This window comes from Ovis aries, chromosome 11 (assembly GCF_016772045.2).
Source record: "Ovis aries strain OAR_USU_Benz2616 breed Rambouillet chromosome 11, ARS-UI_Ramb_v3.0, whole genome shotgun sequence".
Lineage (NCBI taxonomy): Eukaryota > Metazoa > Chordata > Mammalia > Artiodactyla > Bovidae > Ovis > Ovis aries.
In genome coordinates, this window is record NC_056064.1 from 49,475,806 (window position 1) to 49,496,457 (window position 20,652).

The 20,652-nt window shown below is 53.5% G+C and overlaps 2 protein-coding genes across 6 annotated transcripts in view; one reads left to right on the forward strand and one right to left on the reverse strand.

Annotated features, from left to right (window-relative positions):
- The window catches only part of B3GNTL1 (UDP-GlcNAc:betaGal beta-1,3-N-acetylglucosaminyltransferase like 1), a 132,757-nt gene extending 122,610 nt beyond the window's left edge, over positions 1-10,147 (forward strand). For 2 of the 4 annotated variants that reach the window (XR_006061262.1, XR_006061260.1), the window contains 2 exons: positions 4-79; positions 5,719-10,147. The gene's annotated coding sequence lies outside the window, so the exon portion shown is untranslated. Of the gene's footprint in view, positions 1-3 lie in introns of all 4 variants that reach the window. The other 2 variants (XR_009595366.1, XR_006061261.1) reach the window with 2 other exon arrangements.
- The window catches only part of TBCD (tubulin folding cofactor D), a 143,793-nt gene that overhangs the window by 15,388 nt on the left and 107,753 nt on the right, over positions 1-20,652 (reverse strand). For both annotated transcript variants that reach the window (XR_009595364.1, XM_027974323.2), the window contains exons 19-28: positions 20,122-20,195; positions 18,589-18,706; positions 17,925-17,985; positions 16,314-16,336; positions 11,073-11,104; positions 8,047-8,109; positions 7,052-7,128; positions 5,348-5,429; positions 1,627-1,745; positions 331-422 (exon numbers count right to left, since the gene is read on the reverse strand). Coding sequence is in view for 1 of the 2 variants with exons in the window: in XM_027974323.2 (XP_027830124.2) it covers positions 331-422; positions 1,627-1,745; positions 5,348-5,429; positions 7,052-7,128; positions 8,047-8,109; positions 11,073-11,104; positions 16,314-16,336; positions 17,925-17,985; positions 18,589-18,706; positions 20,122-20,195 (741 nt within the window). In the remaining variant the exon portion in view is untranslated. The remainder of the gene's footprint in view (positions 1-330; positions 423-1,626; positions 1,746-5,347; positions 5,430-7,051; positions 7,129-8,046; positions 8,110-11,072; positions 11,105-16,313; positions 16,337-17,924; positions 17,986-18,588; positions 18,707-20,121; positions 20,196-20,652) is intronic.

Below are 20,652 nucleotides of genomic sequence, written 5' to 3' on the forward strand. Positions count from 1 at the left end.
CAGGCAACCTGGGGGCCACGGTCACGAGCAGAAAACAGCCCCAGTCCCTGAGCAGGCCCACTGTCCCCAAAACACAGAGGTAGGTGCACAGTGGGTTTTATTATTCATTCTAATTATGACAAAACCGTAATGATCCTCTATGAGTTGACATGTTCTCGGACAGTCCTCTGAAAAAAGAAGAAACTAGAAAATAAAAATGTTTGCCTCAAAGTAGACTCAGCCCCTGACACACAGGGCTTCTCACACGAACTGCTGTGGACATCCCTCCATGCTCGGTCACTGGCTTTTGAGAGAACAATGATTTTGGAGAGAAAAACCATCAGGGCTCACCTAGAGATGGCCTTCAAGGCATCCCGCCTGGCCTCAGCAAAGCTCACGTCCTTGGAAGAAATGTGGGTAACGGCCCTCAGGCCCGCGAGAACCTGAAAAGCAAAGGCAGGGCTGCTAGCCTGAGGATGCGTGCACCGTGCTTGCAGGCAGAGACCTGGCCCGGCACCCTGTGCCCAGAACACAGCACAGCACGGCTGGTGGCTTGTCCGGGTAGACCACACGCCCTGGAGAACACACAGAGCCCCGAGTGGGCTAGGGGTGCCTCCAGCCCTTCCCACGGCTGTTCTAACTACCCGCCTACCCACGCCCCCATCACTGGCACTCAGGCAATCTCTGCCAGTCTGGCTCCTCCCTCCAGGGCAAGACCCTGCACCCAAGGCCAGCCATTCCCTCCCGCTCCCTGCTTGGAGCTGGAGCCCTCGGCACATGAAAGTGCCCAGCTGCTCACATGCCCACCAGTTACTTCTGGAAGTGACAGTACCATTCTAAATGCCAGGTGTTTCAAATAGAAAAGCCCCCAGGCAGGGTTTGGATGGTCTATTCCCTGCCTTGATACCTAAGCTGGCCTGGTGCCTTGGATCCCAAGGTGTCAGGGGCAAGGGAAGGCGACACAGGTGAGGGGCACGTGTGCCAGGCACCTGGCCACAGTGACACCTGGGAGATGGGCCGCTAGGACCATGACTGATATTTGAGTCGAGGGAAAGGGGAGCGTAAGCGGAAGAGATGGGTGGGCTGAGACCGACAGGGTCTCCTGGGTCTGACTCTGGCATGCACTCTCCCAGGGAGCTCAGGAGTCGAGTCAGGGTATGAGGGCAGCTGATGGATCGCCCTGAAAGGAGACAGGCCGAGGACCGTGGAGCTCAAGGGCAAGCAGAACCCTGCCCCCTGGCCATGCCAGAGCACAGGACCCCGTGCTGGGGAGAAAGGGCCCCTCCCCACGGAGGAGTTCTAGGGTGGGAGGCCCAGGACCCTTCACGTGGCCACGGGGGCAGCCTTCCCAGACGAGGCAGGAAACATTTGCTCCTAATGCAGAAAAGGCTGGATGGCACGCCACAGGCCAGGAAAGGCCAGGGGTGTTTCCACGGAGGCCGAGGCTCCCTCCTCTGCCAAGGATAGCTCCCCTGAGTCTCCTCAGGCCGGACTGCTCACCAGGTTCTCAAAGACCACTCACTGCCCTGGGTGTCCCCTCCCCTTTCTTACGGATGTACACGCTGGCCTGCAGGAACCCCTTCAGCCTACATATCCTGCTCGTGGGTCCGGTCCCACACGACCCCCACCATGCTAGGCCAGCCTCACCTGCTGGAGCCGGCCCTTCAGGAAGAAGGCCGGCAGGGCGCCCAAGGCCAGGGCACAGCCACAGCGAGTCATCTCCTCGGGGCTCTGGAGTTCTGCGAGATACAGCCTCACCAGCTCCTCTGAAAAGAAGGGACCAGAGCGTGACCACTGTTGTCCATTATCCACAAGACACACTTCTCAAGTACAGTCCAGAAGACGAGTAAACAGTGCTGAAGGAAGAAGGGAGGGGTGGCTTAGACTCCTAGAGTAGACGTGCTTTCAAAGCAGTGTAAATCAGCCAGACTGAAGAAAAGAGGTTTTCAGTAGGTGGTTTTAAGATTTTCATAAGCAATTTTAATACACAATTTCACTCTTGAGAAAATAAAGCCAACAGTTTTACCAGTAGTCAACCCAGTCAAACTTCTGTTTTTCATTCACTAAGAACACAAATGCTTTCCTCAGAAGATGAGGATACTTCCTCAAAGACGGAGAGCAAATGTGGTCCCAAGTGGGACCCCCAGGGCCAGGTGCTCAGGCGCAGCAGGGGTGCAGGGGCCGCTCCACACGACGCCTGCGGCCGGTTGGGCAGAAACGGGCAGTGCAGTGCAGTCAGGCTGAGCGTGCGCAGGGCTGGGAAGGCAGACCATCCATCCCACACGGGAGAGGCCAGTCACGGGGACTGGGGAGCAACCGAAACACAGGTCTTGACAGGGAGACACAGGAAAAGCGGGCCTCCCCTGTGGCTCGGCTGGTAAAGAATCCGCCTACAATGTGGGAGACCTGGGTTCAATTCCCGGGTTGGGAAGGCCTCCTGGAGAAGGGAAAGGCTACCTACCCATCCAGTCTTCTGGCCTGGAGAATTCCATGGATTATACAGTCCATGGGGTTGCAAAGAGTCGGACACAGACTGAGTGACTTTCACAGGAAAGGGGGGCCTGCAGCTATGTAAGAATTCAAGGAAGCAAAGTGGAAAATCCAGCTCTGTTCTCTGGAAAGGCAGCTCCGAAGTCGAGGAAGGCCAGACGCCCTTGCTCTACACCTACCACAACCGATGAGGTTCGTGCCATCACTGCTTACACTTCAACACAGCAAAGCTTCTGTAACGTGTACGTGAAAACCTTAGAGCCTCATATATTAGGGTAGGAAAAAAAACTGGAATTCCACTTGCACGGACACTAAAATGACATCTTTGGTGGAACTTACAATAACACACCTCAGCTGAAGCACGAAAAGCCTCTTTCTAGATGTGGAATCTGCGGATACAGAGGACAACTGTGCTAGCTCTTTAGGTAAAACTGCGTGTGGTACAAGGACACAGTATAACATCACTAATTTAGAAAGTCTATCAGAAGATCAAATGACAAAGTATTTTCTAACTTTTGAAAAAATTCACAGAAAGTAGATTTAGACTGCTGCATCCAGGATTCCAGATGCACAAGCTGGGTTTTAAAAAGGCAGCGGAACCAGAGATCAAACTGTCAGCATCCACTGGATCACAGAAAAAGCAAGGGAATTCCAGAAAAACGTCTATTTCATTAACTACGCTAAAGCCTTTTACTATGTGGATCACAACAAACTGCAGAAAATTCTTAAAGAGATGGGAAAACCAGACCACCTTACCTGCCTCCTGAGAAACCTGAATGCAGGTGAAGAAGCCACAGTTAGAACCAGACACAGAACAGACCGGTACAAAGTTGGGAGAGGAGTGTGTCAGGTTGCATACAGCTGCCCTGCTTATTTAAGGCACATGCAGCGAATATCCTGTGAAATGCTGTGCTGAATGAATCACAAGCTGGAATCAAGACAGCAGGGAGAAATGCCAACCTCAGATATGCACACGGCAGAAAGTGAGGAACTAAAGACCCTCTCGATGAAGGTGAAAGACAAGAGTGAAAAAACTGGCTTAGAACTCAACATTCAAAAAACTAAAATCATGGCATCTGGGTCCATCACTTCATGGCAAATAGATGGGGAAAAAATGGAAACAGTGACAGACTTCATTTTCTTGGACTCCAAAAATCACTTTGGACAGTGACTACAGCCATGAAATTAAAAGACACTTGCTCTTTGGAAGAAAAGCTATGATAAACCTAGACGGTATATTAAAAAACAAACATCACTTTGCTGACAAAGGGCTGTAGAGTCAAAGCTATGGTTTTTCCAGTAGTCATCTATGGATGTGAGAGTTGGACCATAGAGAAAGCTGAGCACTAAAGAACTGATGCTTTTGAACTGCGGTGCTGGCGAAGAATTGAGAGTCCCTTAGACAGCAAGGAAATCAAATCAGTCGATCCTAAAGGCAATCAACCCCAAATATTCATTGGAAGAACTGATGCTAAAACTGAAGTTCCAATACTCTAGCCACCTGATGCGAAGAGTCAACTCACTGGAAAAGACTCTGATCCTGGGGAAGATTGAAGGCAGGAGGAGAATGGGGTGACAGAAAATGAGATGGTTGGCTGCTGCTGCTAAGTCGCTTCAGTCGTGTCCAACTCTGTGTGACCCCATAGACGGCAGCCCACCAGGCTCCCCCGTCCCTGGGATTCTCCAGGCAAGAACACTGGAGTGGGTTGCCATTGCCTTCTTCAATGCATGAAAGTGAAAAGTGAAAGTGAAGTCGCTCAGTCGTGTCGGACTCTTAGTGACCCCATGGACTGCAGCCTACAGGCTCCTCTGTCCATGGGATTTTCCAGGCAAGAGTACTGGAGTAGGGTGCCAGTGAGATGGTTGGATGGCATCACTAAATCAATGGACATGAGTTTGAATACACTCATAAGAGATAATAAAGGACAGAGAAGCCTGGCATGCTGCACTCTATGGGGTCGCAAAGAGTCAGACAAGACTTAGCGACTGAAAAATAACCCATGATTCTTCCAAACTTAAAATAATTTTTGAAGTGTTTCATATATTTTTTAAGTAACTGCAATAAATATTCTGTAATATGATACAGAGGAAAGCTACAGGGCCACATGTAAATACAAAGTTTTTTAATATGAAACTAACACTCCTGAACTAGACCCTACAAACAGGACCATGTGATGCGTCAGATAAACTTCAGCTTAGAGTTTGGTTCTGGAAAAACCCAACTGATGCAAGGACATGCAACAAGACAGCTACTCCGACGCTGTTCACAGGAAGAGGAAAAGATAACACATGAAGGGCACGTGCCAGAAAGACACTGTGGGTCACTCTAAATGCATTCAACCATGAACTAGAAAAGTCTATGAAGTAATCACTGAAAGAGCAGACTCCAAGGAAGAAGCGTGAAATCAGGAGGTCGCGGGAAGGCAGCAGAAACGGACAACTCTGAGCTGACAGCCTGGGAAACGAGTGTGAACGACAGTCCCCTGATAATGAAGGCTGGGCCCCGAGGAAGACCAGGGACAGGACAGGAGAGAGGTCCTCCCAGAGACACGGAGCTCCGCCACAGCGCTGGGAGCCTCCAAAGTCCACAACAGGGCAAAGTGGACTTAGAAACATAACTTAAGAAAATACTGCTGAAATAAGAGTCGATTCTACAGTAAAGTGGTAACATCTGGGGAACTGAACCCCACGTGGCCTCAGAGAAATCTGGCTCCAGGTGAGGATGGGATGGGCTGAGGAGGGGGCGGCATCACCACGGCCTGACGCCCTCTCTCTACCCCCCAGGCCCGTCCACACTACAGCAGGAGAGGCAGGCACCCCACAACCACCCACCCCCCAGCCCCACTGGATGCAGGGCTGAATGCAGACACCCACTCACCCTGCGCGGCAGCTTCTGCCTCCCCAGGTTCCCGGGCGTGGTACTCGCTGCAGAGGGCGGCCAGGGCCGACACAGCCGCCTCCTGAAACGGAGGAGACGTGAGTGAGCTGCAGGCTCCTGGTCAAGGAGCAGCCAGGTGGCCCTGCGGTCAGGCCAGTGACTTGGTTTGAAAGACCCAGAAGCTGAATGACATCATCCTTTCTGGTATGTCTGCTAGACAATGTCATCATCGTCAGTCAGATGTGGTCATAAGTTTAATATTCTCTGCAACTAATACGCTGGATATAAAAGTTATTTCCTCCATATAGTACAAATTTCACGTCTTTCCATGTGAAAGGCAATAATAAATGTGGCGTTTTATTCTTTCCCAGCTGAAATGATGATGGAAAAGCATGTTAAACACCAGCAGCAGCGTGGCAAGGCCCCTCAGGCGAGCCACGCAGAGGCCTAGAATGGAGTGGAGCTGCGGTCCCAGGAGCACTGGGAACAGGAGTGCCTGGACAGGAGGAAGGGCTGACCCAAGGCTGGAGCACCTCAGGGGACAAAGCGCAGGAATGGCGTTCACACCACACAGAGGTCCCTGGCCCCTCCTGTCGCCTCCACAGTGACTCACCCAAGCCTTTCTCCATGGTAACGACCGCATGGGGCAGATGCTGGGTTCGTGTGTTCTTCCCAAGGGAAAGTCGCTTGGTCACATCTGACTCTTGCGACCCGATGGACTATACAGTCCATGGAGTTCTCCAGGCCAGCATCCTGGAGTGGGTAGCTCCCTTCTCCAGGGGATCTTCCCAACCCAGGGATCGACCCAGGGGCTCCTGCACCCCAGGTGGGTTCTTCATCAGCTGAGCTACCAGGGGAGCCCGGTTCTTCCCAGGGCTCCTTCAGATCTGGGAGCAGCAACAGAGGTGCTGGGGGAGGGGTGTCCTCATACAAATCAGAGGAGCAGACCAAACCACGATCACGACTGGCGTGAATGAACTATGGGTGTGTCTTTAAAAGGACTTCTGACACTGATCATGAAGATCTCAGATTCAACTGGTAACACTGTACCTGGATTCTACAGGATGACAAGGTTACTTGTAAAAAAAAGGGATAAGGACTGAAGATATGTCCTATTCACCCAACAGAAAAGCTGAGACACAGGAGGCTGGAGAGCTATAAGAAAGACCAATATGTACTCCCACTCCTTCATCCTCCACATCAAAGCCTAGTCATTATCAATGCCAAGGCTGTTATCCCTGCCTGGGGGTGGGGGTTGCAATGCTGCTAGTCCAAAGTTCACCTGTCCTGAGGCAGGACAGTGGTGGCCACGGGGACGGGGACACACACCACACTCTCTTGCTCACTTGGCGTGACTGACACTGACATGCTGTCACAATTCTAGCAGTTTGCTCATCCGCACGTGAGCGTCACAACAGGAGCCTCCAACCCTAAATTCTACAACTCTGTAGGGAACATGTTTAGAAGGCAAATATAATTAATAAGAAACAATAATAAAAAATTTAAATATTCTGGTCAATGATGGCTGCATTAGTTGTCCTGATCATAAATTACATAAACAATATCATTCAGAATTCCAAATAGAATTACTGGCATTTATCAATCATGTTGGTCTACAAAAGGGACTCATAATGCACACAGACCTTTGAAAGACTCAAATATTTATACACAGCGCAAAAGCCAGAGAGCCCTTGCTCCCCACACCTTTATATGTTGTCGAGAGTGACTTGAAATGAGGTGGAGGTTTCTCAAGGTGTCGTTTATCAGCCACTGCCAACCATCTGTCAAAGAAACAAATTCATTCAGCTGGTAAAGAACATTTGTATTAAATTAGAAACACCACCACACAGATCTTCTATCTCTCAAGTCAAAGCAGATGGTGACCTTTGAGAGGAACCTGCAGGAAACCTGAGGTGCACGTTCTCCAGGTGGAACGAAACTCTAAAGGCCTTTGCCCTCTCCACCTACAGGTGTAGACTCTTCTTTCTGCTGTTGAAGTGTGAAAACTGTCACGATGGGCAAGTTTTTATTACACCTGCAAGCTCCAAGTGGTCTTTGACTGTACTTCTTCCCTGAACAATCCCCCCACCAATAAAAACCAAACACAAAATTCAACTAAATCTAATACCTGGAAACAAACACTAACTCACTTTTTTCTTTTTCCTCAAGTTACAGAACTTCTGAGGCTGTAGGGCAAAGAGCCAGCACAGCCCAGCAGGGGCGGTGACCCCAAGGCTTTTCTCACTACCTTTCTGTGACCAGTGGCTACAGAACGTCAGAGCCTGGAGACACTCCAGACAAGCACCGGGGCTGGACTGCCACCCCTGGAAGAGCCGAGGCAGCTGCTGGCCCTCCCCTCATCCTGCGAGAGCCTGCCCCTTGGGCTGGCACCATCCAAATGGGAGAGGAATGGCCGAGAATGCCTGGTGCTGGGCACAGCCGTGACAGGCAGAGCCCCAGTCGGGAGCCCTGAGGAAGGAGCTTGAGCCCTTGGAAGAGAAGGGAGAATCTCTGCTTCTGTGGGGAGAGTGTGGGGGATGTTCCCTGTTTACAGTGGGTTCTTAACAGCAACCTCAAAAGAGATTCTAACAGGATGGAATTTACCATCCACCCTAACAGGCTGGTCTTCAATTTTCAAGCTGAAGTAGTTCTGGAAGAAAATGCCACAATGTGAGTCACTGGAGGAGAGACGAACTTACCAATCACGGCGTCACCTCTGAAGGGCATTTTGGAAAGGGCCAAGTTTTCTATTAAAATGCACACTAGGAAGAAAAAGGATGAACGCAATGTCATTTCCCCAAAGTGCCCATCCCAGCACCCACCCTGACGCACCTGAGCCCAGCGCTGCCAACACCAGCCTTCCTGCCCCTGCCCCTCAGCGCTGGTATCCGGAGGCAAGCCCCCAGCATGTCCTCAGCACCAGTCGTGGGCCAGGCTCGGGGGCAGTGCCAGGAGCCAAGAGCAGCAGCATCATGCCGGTGCCCTCGGGGAATCCTGCCCAGACAAGGGAGCGACACGTGGAGACTGCAGGTTTGACCCCCATACGAATCCCCAGGGACAGACAACTCAGCTCTCAAACCACGGACACCCACAAGTGACCAGGCGCTGTGGCTGAGCAGCAGGCACCTGCCCGATGAGGACCAGGGAGACGCAAGTTCCCCGGGGTGGGGTGGGGGGGCTCCCCCACGTCAGGTCAGCACCAGGGTCCAGACAGGGTCAGAGGAGGTAACATGTATCACCCCCACGGGACAGTGCCCAGATGAGCCACAGTGCGCAAAGCTCTGGTAAATTCCTGACTTCTGTAAATAATGCAGTGTCCATTTTAATAAACCACCACTTCTGCACGTGGAAACATAGCCCAGTAGAGCTACTCAGCGGCCACCACCACAAGGACACCTGAGCTTCTGTGTGGTGGCCTCACATGACGGTCCTGGCACCAAGGAGGCTCTGCTGTGGGGACCATTGCAGGGACCTGACCTGCCCGGCACCTGCCCACAGGCCATGTGCCTCAGCCCATTCCGCATGGCTCCTCACGCCTCCCATTCACACAGCAAATGCACCCCCACCTCTACGATAGAACAGCCTATTGGTTTTCTCCTACTGAATGAGTAGTTTGCATTTGCTGAAAAAACTCTATCACTACAGAAAAATAAGATAGAAAACCACCACTGACATTTTGGTGGCCATGTAATTTGGGGGTCCCATCACGGGCCTTCACAGGCTGAGAGAGCACAGGCACCCCTCCCGTCAGCTCGGTGCCCTGACCCCGTCTTCGCCACCTTGCTCCCGCCTTGACCCCAAAACTAAGCTGAGCTGGAGCATGGCTCCCATACCTCCTCCCACGCTCGGAGGGTCACAGACCACAGGCAGCCCCCGTGGCTGGGCTGGGCTGGCAGCCACAGACCCCAACCTCGGCGCCCACGGCAACAAAGGCGCCCTGTGCCCGCTGCGCGCCTGCACCCATGTCTCAGCAGGGGCGCCCGCCACTGCCCCCAGGGACCAGGGACCGGCGGCGCTGTCCTCTGAAATGCTGCCAGGCCAGCGAGGAAGCCAGCTCTGCAGTCTCTGCGAGCACGGACGCCATTCCGCCTCCTCACGCTCCCGACTCCCACCGTCCTGAGCACAGACGTGACCTGCAGGCATGAGGGGGCCTGGGGGCCGGAGGAGGGGTGTCCCAGCAGAGCCAGGATGCACACAGGACCCCCCTGGCTCCAGCTGCCAAACCGCTTTTCTTCTCAAACAACATAACTGACCACAGGAGAGCCCGCGCTCTTTAGCAGACGGGCAACATCCCACACTATGGTTATGAAACTGTTAACCCAACATTTCCTGTCGGGCTCAGCTCTCCTTCCAGTTTCTGTCACGTCAGACAAGATGGCCACACATATCCCGTCAGCACACAGACTGCCTGTCTGTCCAGCAGGATGCCTGTCACCCCTACACGTTTTGGGGGTGCAGAGTCCTAGGAGTGGCCCTGCAGGGCAGAAGACTGCACATTTTTCATCCTAAGAGACAATGCCTTTGGCAACCCGAAAATGCTGTAACAACATATATTCCAGAGCAGGCACTCCACTGGCAGAGGGCCACCCAGCTCTGACTTAGCCATTATGATCGAGGAGACGCATCCTCCTCGTGGAGCTAACCAGCATCTCCCCAGCAACCGGGTGAGGCTGAAAACTTCCTAGGTAGGAAGTTTTTTAGGGATCAATGTGATCCTCTGATTTCTCCTAAAATTTCTTTGAAGTTTTAAAAAATGTATCTCTTACACGTAAGTTTAATCAGAAATTAATCCGTTAAGTATCCGTTAATCAGAAATTTGGTTTTGTGTGTGTGTGCAGTGGGGACACGATTTTGTTTCCTTCCGCGTGGTTCCCTGGGACAGCATCAACCACTCTATCAGCTGCCCTCTTCAGCGAGGCTGGAAACACATATCTTCTTTGTCATACGTGAAATCCCATGTACGTTTGAAACTTCTGATTCTCCCTTCTGTTTTACCAGTCTATTCAGCTGCTCCTAAGAAATGCCATTCTGCTTTGAACACAGCAGTTCTGAGGGCTGGAGGAACGGACACCCCCCACCCCTCGCCACTAGCCCGCCCCTCCCCTGGGTGAGGGGCTCTCCTGCACCTGAGCCCAGCATGGCACCAGCCCAGATCTGGCGCCTGATAAGCACCGAGTCCTGGGTTTTCTGGTAGGTTTAGCTGGAAAAGCATCAGGAAATCCAGATATTTACATGTTGGCAACTTTTGAATTCCCCGCAAACATTTAAACATAACCTTTAAGAACTGTTCCTTGCTCTACATTTACATTTAAAGATCATACTGAAGAGGGAAAGATGGCAACATTCGCATTCCTAACTTCATCACCCTTCACGGCAGACTTGCCTCTCTGCTCATCCATCCCACCTCAGCAGCCGCCAGCCCCGTGGCTACTAAAATGTATCAAAACCCACAGAAGCTGAAAATTAAGAGCCTGGAGTGAACATACACAGGAGAAGCAGCGGGCTGAGTGGGCAGCCCTGAAGTTGCGACGTGCAGGCCAGGTGCACCGCCAGGGTAACTCTGACCAGAGAACGGCTGGGCCTTTGTCACTGCAAAGGAACCCATCAGGGAACTTTACAGGTTTGAAAACAAGTAGATAAATACCCTTAGGACTTTTGTCTTCCCTCGGTGGTGGGAAAAAAGGACCTTGACCCACAACCCGCAGCCTCTGTTGCTCAGACCTACCTGCTTGTCTCATGAGCTCTCCTCCCAGACCCCTGAAAATTAATGAAAACAAAGTTAAAACTCTTGTTATACAAAACAACGTACATATTTTCACCAAGTAACAGATGTAACTTCAGGCTCCAAAAAGTATTACCACGTTAAAGAGCTGCATTCGTTGTTGGTCACGTGAACTACTTTTTATGAAAAGAAATGAAAATAGGTGCTGTGACCGCTTACGTGATGATTTTCAGTTTTCACTGGAGCCTCCAATCCCTGGTATGAATTATATCACAGAATCACATGTAACAAATTCCAAACACTGTAATTTTTACTTTGTAAAAACTACAGGAACTTAAGGCACCGGGAAGATATCATCACCCAGCAGGACCGGGAAGCGGGGCTCCCCACCTGGACCCCGACTGACGAGGGATGCCAATGGGGAGCGGGTGGACATAAGCTCGAGAAACACCCCGGGAGAAGGTAGGAAAGCTATGAGACCACGGCTGCTGGCCCAGGCAGAGGAACAGGATTCGAGTTTGCCCTCCTGCCTCAAACAAGTGGAAAACTGGACAAAAATTCAGAGGCTGGCAGACAGAAGTGTGGAAGGAGGGAAGGAGTAGCCAGGGCCCAGCGGGGAAGCCCCTGCGGATGGAAGGTGGGGAGGCCACGGCGGCCGGAATCTGAGGGGACGCGGAGCAGCACCCCCAGCGCTGACCCTGAGCTGCACGTTCGAGAAGAGAAACCACCTGAGCCTGAAAAAAGAAAAACACTCCTAAGGAGAAGGCGGGGCACGCGCGGGAATCCATACAGGCGGGGAGGAGCCCCCCTCAGTCAGAGCACTGGCCTCCTTAGGCACGAGGCACCAGAAGACCCCTCGGAAGGACCACCTGAGCAGCCGGCCCACTTGTTTCGGCCCTACCAAGCCTCCAGAGCTGGCTGTGAAAGGATCCAACTGCGCCCACCAAGCGAGCAGCACCGGACAGCAGCAGCTGGTGCCCAGCTCCCCACTGAGAGTCCAGAACACCCGCCATGACCCCAAGAAAACCACCCACACAGACCCAGCAGCTCCCCAAGAGGACGGAATACACACACAGGGTTGTCAGAACAGCTCTCAGCTCATGCACGCGTCCCAGGAGGGGAGGAGAGAGACTGAGTCATAGCAAGACACAGACAGGACCTCAAGAAATAAAACCACAGATCTGAAAAGGAAAGTGCACCAAACGCAATCAGTGATGGGGACAGAAACCAAAGCAATAAAAACGAAGAGGTTTAAAGAGACCCTGCTCAGAGACAAGCGTGAAAATGACAGAGGAGGCCATTCAAATAGAGGTGGGCCAAGTACGGGCAGCTTAAGTCACAGGAGGAGTAACAAGGATGCTACTGAATTACTACATGGTGTGTGTGGTGGCGGGGGCTGGGGGGGGGGGGGCGCGGTGCACAAGTCCATAGTGATACACCAGAAAGACAGACAGCAGGGTGGGAGTGGGGAGGGACGCTGCTCTTTCTAGACAAGTCCCAGAAAATGCACATGGAAAGAATGAGGGAATCAGCCAGGCACCCACCGGCAGACCGCAGGGTGATGACTGGCTCAGGCAAGGCAGGCGCTGGAATCCAGAATCCGTGAGTCTTGAAACCACCCGTCAGGCCAGTCGCTAGCTGCAAGGGGGTGCATGCCTCTCACCATCACGTCTGACCTTCTGGAGGTCGTCCCTAAACCCAGGGGTCAACTCAGCGTCTCCACCAGGGGGCAAACACACCGACTTCACAGGCAACACCAGGGTCCGTGCCAGCCGCGCCACGGGCAAACCAGATCCAGTCACGCAGGGGATAACCCAGCAAACCCGGGATGTGTGATGTCACCCAGCACGCCCGGCCTGAAGAGAGGCTGCACCGTGAGAAACAGAAAGGGAGCTAACTGAGTAACGCCAGACACAGCACAGACGCCGGAGTAGGCCCTAGCTCAAGGGGAAGGACGGCTACAGAGAGCACTTGAAGACAAGCTGAAGGAGCCTCCGCTTACGGGTCCGGGAGGTCCCACGGAGCCTCCGGTGCGCTGGGGACGCTGGTCGTATGCGATCGCACAGGAGAAAGACCCTGCTCTTCCCTGATGCTTTCTCAAGTCTTAAAGAGGAAGTAACAGGCCCACAACTTAGTAAAGAAAACAAATAATACATGTATACAGAGGGAAAGAAAACAAACGGTCCAGATATTATGAATAACTGACTGAGGTCGGGGAAGGGTGAACAGGTATTCACTGCACGAGTCTTTTAATTTTATTTAGACCCCAAACAAGATAAAATGTTCGGGGTTAGGGAAAATCAGTCCTTGCTACGTCCTCCCCCAGGAAGATTTCTGAGCACAGTCCACCCAAGAGAATGCAGTTCCCAGAGTCGCTCAGATTGCTGAGAAAGCCTGAGGGGCCCCAAAGAGACCAGCAGGACCCAGCACCCCCGAGGCCTCAAGGCCGTGGCTCCCAGGACAGCAGGCAGCCTCCCAAGGGCCGACTTCCTCACTCACAGAGGGGCAGGAGCACACCCCCCAGGGGACCAGAAGAAGGCTGGTGCAAACCCCACACGCAACTCGCACTTCCCTCCAAGATCAAGATCCAGGTCCCCTGGACACATGGCCTGCCGTTTCCGATTCCCCACAGTTCATGTTTCTTCAAGGCTTTCTGTCCTGCCAAGGATGGCCTGCTGCCACTCCTGCAGGAGGGCCTGGCGCTGCCAGGTGGCACGTAGGGACTTGGGCATGGCATCACAAGCAAGAGGCCCCACGCACTCAAGTGTCAGAAGAGATTCAGCGAGGGCTCCCGGCCCGCTGGCGGGAAGTGCCTGCCAGGTTTCAGAGCTTGGGCACTCCCAGTCAGGAGCACCACGCAGCCTGGTCAGGAATTCTCACCCTCCTGCCCCTCCCCAACAGGGATTCTCCTTCCAACCTGCCCGACACAGCGAGTGCTCAGAGCTCCCACTGCACACAGCAGTCCTCCCAGCACAAGCCCCCAACAGCCAGCCAGCACTGACCACCCCTGGGTGTCACAGGGCTGCCCTGTCAGTTTGCCAGACCTGTGAGATGCTCCAGCCCTGTGTCCCTTGCCATTGTAAGAGGGATCTTCAGGTCATGTGGGACCCAAGGCTCTAGCACCAGACTGACCTAAGGGGTCCCTTCCAGGAGAGAGGGTTTACTTCCACAGGCAAGGCTGCTTCCTGGAGGTCAGGGCCAAGAAGGAAGGGTCTGGAGCTTTGTCCCAACTATGGGGGTCCGAGCCCGAGAAGGCTCTGCCAGGCAGGATCCTCCGTTTACTTGGGCTGGGGGCCCTGTGGGAGGTCAACACTGGTAGTGCCATCTGTGGTGGGACCTCACATCACAGAGAATCAGCTCAGCCCAGTGGAAACCCTGGATGCCAAGGCTGGCGGGGTGGTCTCCCTGGGCGGCAATAGCTGTGTGTGTGTCACGAGTAGCCATCAGGAGGATTCAGTGTGACTCCACGGGGACAGGACCCAGCCTGGAAGCTGTGCCTCGTCTACCGTGGACTCTGTCCTTTGGGCCTCTTAGGTTGCTGATTTGAATGAACACTTTTGCAGCAATAAGCCACAACCACAGCATCAAGAGCTCAGCTGGTAAAGAATCCGCCTGCAATGCAGGAGACCTGGGTTGGGAAGATCCCCTGGAGAAGGGAAAGGCTACCCACTCCAGTATTCTGGCCTGGAGAATTTCATGGACTGTATAGTCCATGGGGTTGCAAAGAGTCAGACATGACTGAGTGACTTCCACTTTCATTTCTTTCACAACATCAAGAGCTATGCTGAGTGCCAAGTCCTTCTGCCAGCCCAGTCCCTGAGCCTGGGAGTGGTCTCGGGGACCCCCAAACTCACAATGAGAAAACAGTCAAAGGAAACAGTGGGGCTAAGCTGGATCTCACAGGTCAGGACTGGACGCTCGGATTCAGGCCCCTGCAGTCTGGTCCTGTGGGGCACGTGCCCTCCCTTCTGTGGTCTGCGTGGGAGTCATACCCGGGGAACAAACACTGCTGAGGCACCAGGCCTGTCCCACCCAGAGCCCTTGCTACACCAGATGCCACGTGCATCATCTCCCTACGCTGGCCTCAAGGAAGGGGCTTATTTTCTACTTTTGAGATTTATCATTAGAAAAGAACATTTAGAGGCAATGAACAGACATGCATTTGGAGTTTGTAAGATGCTAACGATATCATCAGATGCCTTCAGCCCCAAAGAAAGCCACACACGACAAAAGCACGATGGCCCAGGGCGGCCAGCGGTTCACTGCTCCGTCCCCTCGGCGCGCAGCTCCCTCCCTGCTCATCCACAGTCAGTCCACGGAGCACGGGCCGCGCCATCAGGACCAAGTGAACACGTTTCGGGTATGAGAAAATGAGTAGTTCCTTTCTTTCTATTTAAAACAGATGAAAAGCAGGCAGGCAGCATTGGTGGGACAGCCGAGGGCCCATGGGAACTCCCTCCAGGCCTCCGCCCGAGAAGCAGGAACCGGGAGGCAGAGCCGCACCCACAGGTCCAGGTCCACACCAGGCTCCACCCACCCAGCAGGAGAATCACCCAGCAGAGTTTACTACCTGCAGGATGTCTCTAAGGGAAGGACCATTAAACAGGAAACAGACACCACCAGAGAGCCCCGGAACCTCGTCCCACCTCCACACTGACCATAGAGGGTCCTAACACAGGTAATCACCCAAGAAAAACAGAAACACACGTCCACACCAAGACTCATATGCCAATACTCATAGAAGTTTTATCCTCAAAAGCTGAAAGATGCCCATCACCTGGCAAGAAGATGCCAAGCACACAGGCCGCTGACCAGCAACAGCTCTATGAGAGAACATGCCGCTGTATACCAACGACACAGTGAATCCCAGAAACAGCGCTCTCGGTGAGAAAGACCAGACCCTAAGACTGCACAGTAAGTTCTATCCACATGACATTCAGAGGGCAGACCACAGCCACCAGGGCAGAGGGGGCCTGCTGCAAAGGGCAGAAGGCAGATCCAGGCAGGGCCGCTGCTACGGGTGGTCTGTCCACAGCTACGAGCCTGTCAGACTCCACAGTCGAAGGAGGAAGCTTCTCGTCATGTTGTCTGTGAAGCTCAGAACCCAACCACCCCTTTCACGGCTCTTAACTCGCTCAAATACGACACACCGATGACTCAGCCATGACCACTCAGCAGATGCCCGTGACTAGGGGCCCAGCGTTTTCTTCACAAAACATAAAACTTCAGGTATGTAAATCTTACCTGTATAACTGACGATCGTAAAGCTAAAAATAAAGAATTGAAAATTAGTCATCTGAATTACTAGGATTTAAAAATATAACACAGCAGGTATATAACATCAACGAGCATCAGGAGAACAGGGAGACAAGCACAGGTGGGCGTCTCCCAGGAGGGCTGATGGAGTGCACTCCACTCTCCAGGAGTGCCTCGCTAAGAAGCCCCTCCCTCGCTAAGACCCTCCTGCACAACTGCGTTTGATCCCCAAGATGCCCAGATTCCTCCTTCCCTGGCCTGGTAGGGAAACTGAGGGTCAGAGCGGGGAGAAAGAGGGTCACCAGCCAGCGACAGCAGGGAGATGCCTGGATACCAGACCAGCCCCCCAACAGCCCCTCAGGCAGAAAATTAAGCCTGCTGGCCCTTCTCCTGGCAAGGAACTCAGAGAAGCACCTCAGCATCACTACTAACTACCGTCCCTGCCCCCACTCACTGAAAGCTCATGCTGTGCCAAAAACTCCACCCAACTCTCCAGACACATTCTTCAGTTCTCACAGAAACTCGAGCAAGTAGGTTCCGCTATTATCCAGGCTCTACAGAAAAAGGAAGCCGAGGACGGGGTGATCCCCACACTGAACCTTCTACAGCACCACATGGCGTCAGCCTGGCTCCACAGTGTCCAGGTAGCACCAGACTCCACTCTACAGGTGAGAAATGAGGGCTTCCCTTCTTCCAGGGGTTAAGAATCCGCCTTGCAATGCAAGGGACACGAGTTAAATCCCTGGTCAGGGAAGATCACCCAAGCGGCACAACTCCCAAGACCAAGCTCTGGAGCCCGAGCGCCCTGGAGCCCACGCCCCGCACCAAGAGAAGGCACCGCCATGAGCAGCTCGAGCACGGCAACGAAGAGCAGCCCCCGCTCACTGGAAGAAGAAAGCCCGTGTGCAGCAGCGACGACCCACCACAGCCAGACATACATACAGGCGTCTTTAAAGGTGAGAAATGCACCCAAACAGACGAAATGCCTTTGCTAAAATGGAAAGGAAAGCTAACAGCACCAACGGGATGAGGGAAGGACGTCAGAATGGTCAATTACCACATAAAGAAAAATCTTAAACTGGAACTCAACCCAGAACGACAAACGGTAAAGCCATTTAACACTCAAGAGTGACTTTCATGTTATCCTATAACATTCAGACCCACAGCTCGTACTTCACCAATTCTGAGTCACAAAAAGCCTTTGAGAATCTCAAAACCCAGAAAAACACACACACCTCCTCCCCAGGGAAGTGCATACACAAAGCCGGGGTGTGACTGCAGACGTGGAGCTCCCCTCGTGGGGTAAAGGTGGGGGTGCAAGGCCTTCTGTGAGCCGCCACCCGCCCACCATCCCACGAGGACGCCCCGAGCGAGGAGGGCGGCCAGGCAGTGCAGCAGGACCAGACGAGAGGCGGGCACTCCCTGCCAGGCCCAGCAGGGGACACTTGGCCACACGGGAGAGCCTGAGCTCACCCCCAGGGTTCGTGCCCAAAGCCAGGCTGCACTCGGAACTGAGGAGCAGGAAGGGCGTGGGGGCAGGGAGGCCCCCAGGCCCCGGGAGACCTGGGAGAGAGACGGCCCCGGCGGCTGCACACTGACCTGCTGGTGGATCTGCTTCAGGCCACGCATGGCCTTCTCGTCCAGGAAGTCCGAGACGGGCCTGCAGGAATTCAAACACAGGTGAGGACCATGGTTTTGAGTCTGGGGCGGTGGGGGGGCTTGAAATTCTCAGGAGCCCTGGGGAGAGAAGTAGGGTCAACTCAGATCTGTCATCATCGTGCCCCCAGGGAACCACCTCGAGGGACAGGAATCGACTTTATATAACACAGTATTCCTCAAGGTGGAGTTCAGGAACCATGGCACAGACATCACAGTGTGTGGTGAGCTGTATCTTTGAGGAAAAGTTAGTCAGAAAGTAAGAAGATGGAGCAGCTGCTTCACAAAACATTCTCAATGTTCAGACGTTCTCAGCCACCCCATACTGCGTCTGTTGTTATTTACACCAACTGCGCCAACAGAAGAGGCTCCTGGTTGAAACTCTTATATCCTCTGGTATTTTAAATTATTCAAAGTGATACATGAACACAGAATACTGAATACACGGGCTACTCCACACCAAGTCTGGAAAGCGTGTCTTTGCTGCACAATCTGTTTGGTGACAAGAGAAGCCCAGTGAGGTGGGACCCCCTAGAGAGGACAGGGGACCACTGACAGGTGTCAGGAGCACGGAGCACACCACAGGTGCGAATGGAGGGCTTCCTACCTGCCCTGCTGCGTGGCCAGTGTGTGCAGGCTGCGGGCGACCTCTGCGCAGGCGAGCACAGCCCCGTGCCGAGTGTGCAGGTCTGGACTCTGTGTCATCGACAGCAGACGCGGGAACACTGCCAAGGCACAGTGGGAGAGGCACACGGGGTGACTGTCAGACGCGCGGGTTCAGGGTCCAGGGGAGGAACGCACCCGCTCAGCTCTACCATTACCCCACAACCAGGGCGAAACTAGGGCCTCCAACACGCCGACCCCCATCGGCAGACACATGAACAGGAAGGACGAATGTGACTTAAGAGTCCCAAATAGCACGCATCTCCAGGGCTCCAGACAGGATGGTAACTCAGGGCGAGGACAGACTGTTTTCCAGGTCCTTCCTATTGTTCAGGGACCCCCAGGGCTCTGCTGGGGGGCAGGGAGGACAGAGGCTGGGCTGTAGAACCCTACAGCCAACACATGCTGGCTCAGCCAGGAGTTCCCTCCTTGCTGCTCAGAGCAGAGAAAGCCTCAGAGCCTGTGCTCTGGGGACAGAAAGCAGGATCAGAGTCCCTGCAGCCTGGCCGGGAGTACAGGTGAGAAGTCACAACCACGGAGGCTCTGTCCGTCCAGCCCCACCAGCCAGGAAAAGCACAGTCCCAGCCACGCAGAGGCCATGGAGGCCAAGAGCATCCTTGCTGGGAGGGGCCGTCACAGGCGCTCAGATGCGGCAGCCGGTAGCGGTCAGCACTCCTGAACTGGGAAGAAAGTGTCCCCTTCATTCAGGCAGCAGGATTATCATCGAAGGAAAGTAAACACCAGGTGAGATTTCTGACATTAATTAAGAGACCACGAAGCTGAAAAGGCCAGTCTTCATGTAAAATCCTAGAGTGTCTGAGTAAAATCAGCAGTTAACTCCAACTGAACAACTGTAATCCAACAACAGTTACCTCTCTAATAAACGTCAGTGGGAATAAGTACAATTCGAAGAAACCTATGTATTGTTTGCTGAATTGAAATCAGATGCCTGTTGATTCCAAATGGAAAAGACACGATGGAACAAATACAGGGTCTTTTTTAACGATAAGGGCATGTCATTAACTCAGACTGGCCGTCTTGTTCCTGAGTTGAGCGCACTCAGGCCCAGCCCAGGAAGTCAGCGAGTCCCCCACAGCCCCAGGGAGGCAGCTCACTGTTTTGTATGTTACATTATGAGCTGCTTCATTTGTTGTTTCAAGGCTCATCCTGAAACGCACACAGTGCACAGCAGATCCACCCCTTCTGGCTGGGACGGCAGAGGAATGAGCCCTGGGGCTCCCGGGGACACGCACACCTTGGTGCTCACAGCACCTGTGCTCCCAGGGGCTGGGGCACCTGGTTCGTGTTCTGTCCCCAATGAAGCACAGACCAGTTCTTCACACCCTTCCCAGCAAGAGAGAAACCCTCAGGTCTTAACATCGGCGAGGGGGCCTCCGGGGCTTTCTGCTGGGTGTGTGCGCGTGCGTCTGTGGTGCACACGCATATGCACGCGTGAGGGCATGTGGGGAGCACCTACCTTCACAGGCAGTGTGCTCAGGCGCTCGCTGCGCCAGGTTCCGCAGCGCCTTGGCGGACAGCTCCCTGATGGTCCTGGGGGCAGGGCAGACAACACTGTTAGTCCTGCAGGCTGAGGAGTCTGGCTTTCTCTCAGAGAGAACTGTGTGCAGGAGCTGTCGCCTGGCCCACTTAGCCAAACGCTATGAGAAAAAATACAAATAAACTAGCAAATAAGAACCTCTGTTCGTAAACGAGGGAGAGAGCCTTCACCAAGAGGCGGCACTACATGCAAGCCTGTGTCAGGACAAAGCTGCCATCTGCACGGCACCGGATGGCCCAGCGCCGGATGGCCCAGCGGGTCTAACCTCCTGCACCCCGAGGGACACAGAGGACAGGAGTGCCAGAGTCTGGTAAACACTACTGGGAAGACCGTAGGCTGAATGAGGGAAGTTCCAGTGGCTCAAGCTCATCAACAGGAGGTGCACATCACATCAGTGTAAATATCTCCAATCAAGGCACAGTTGGTACGTCTCAACACATAGATCTGAAG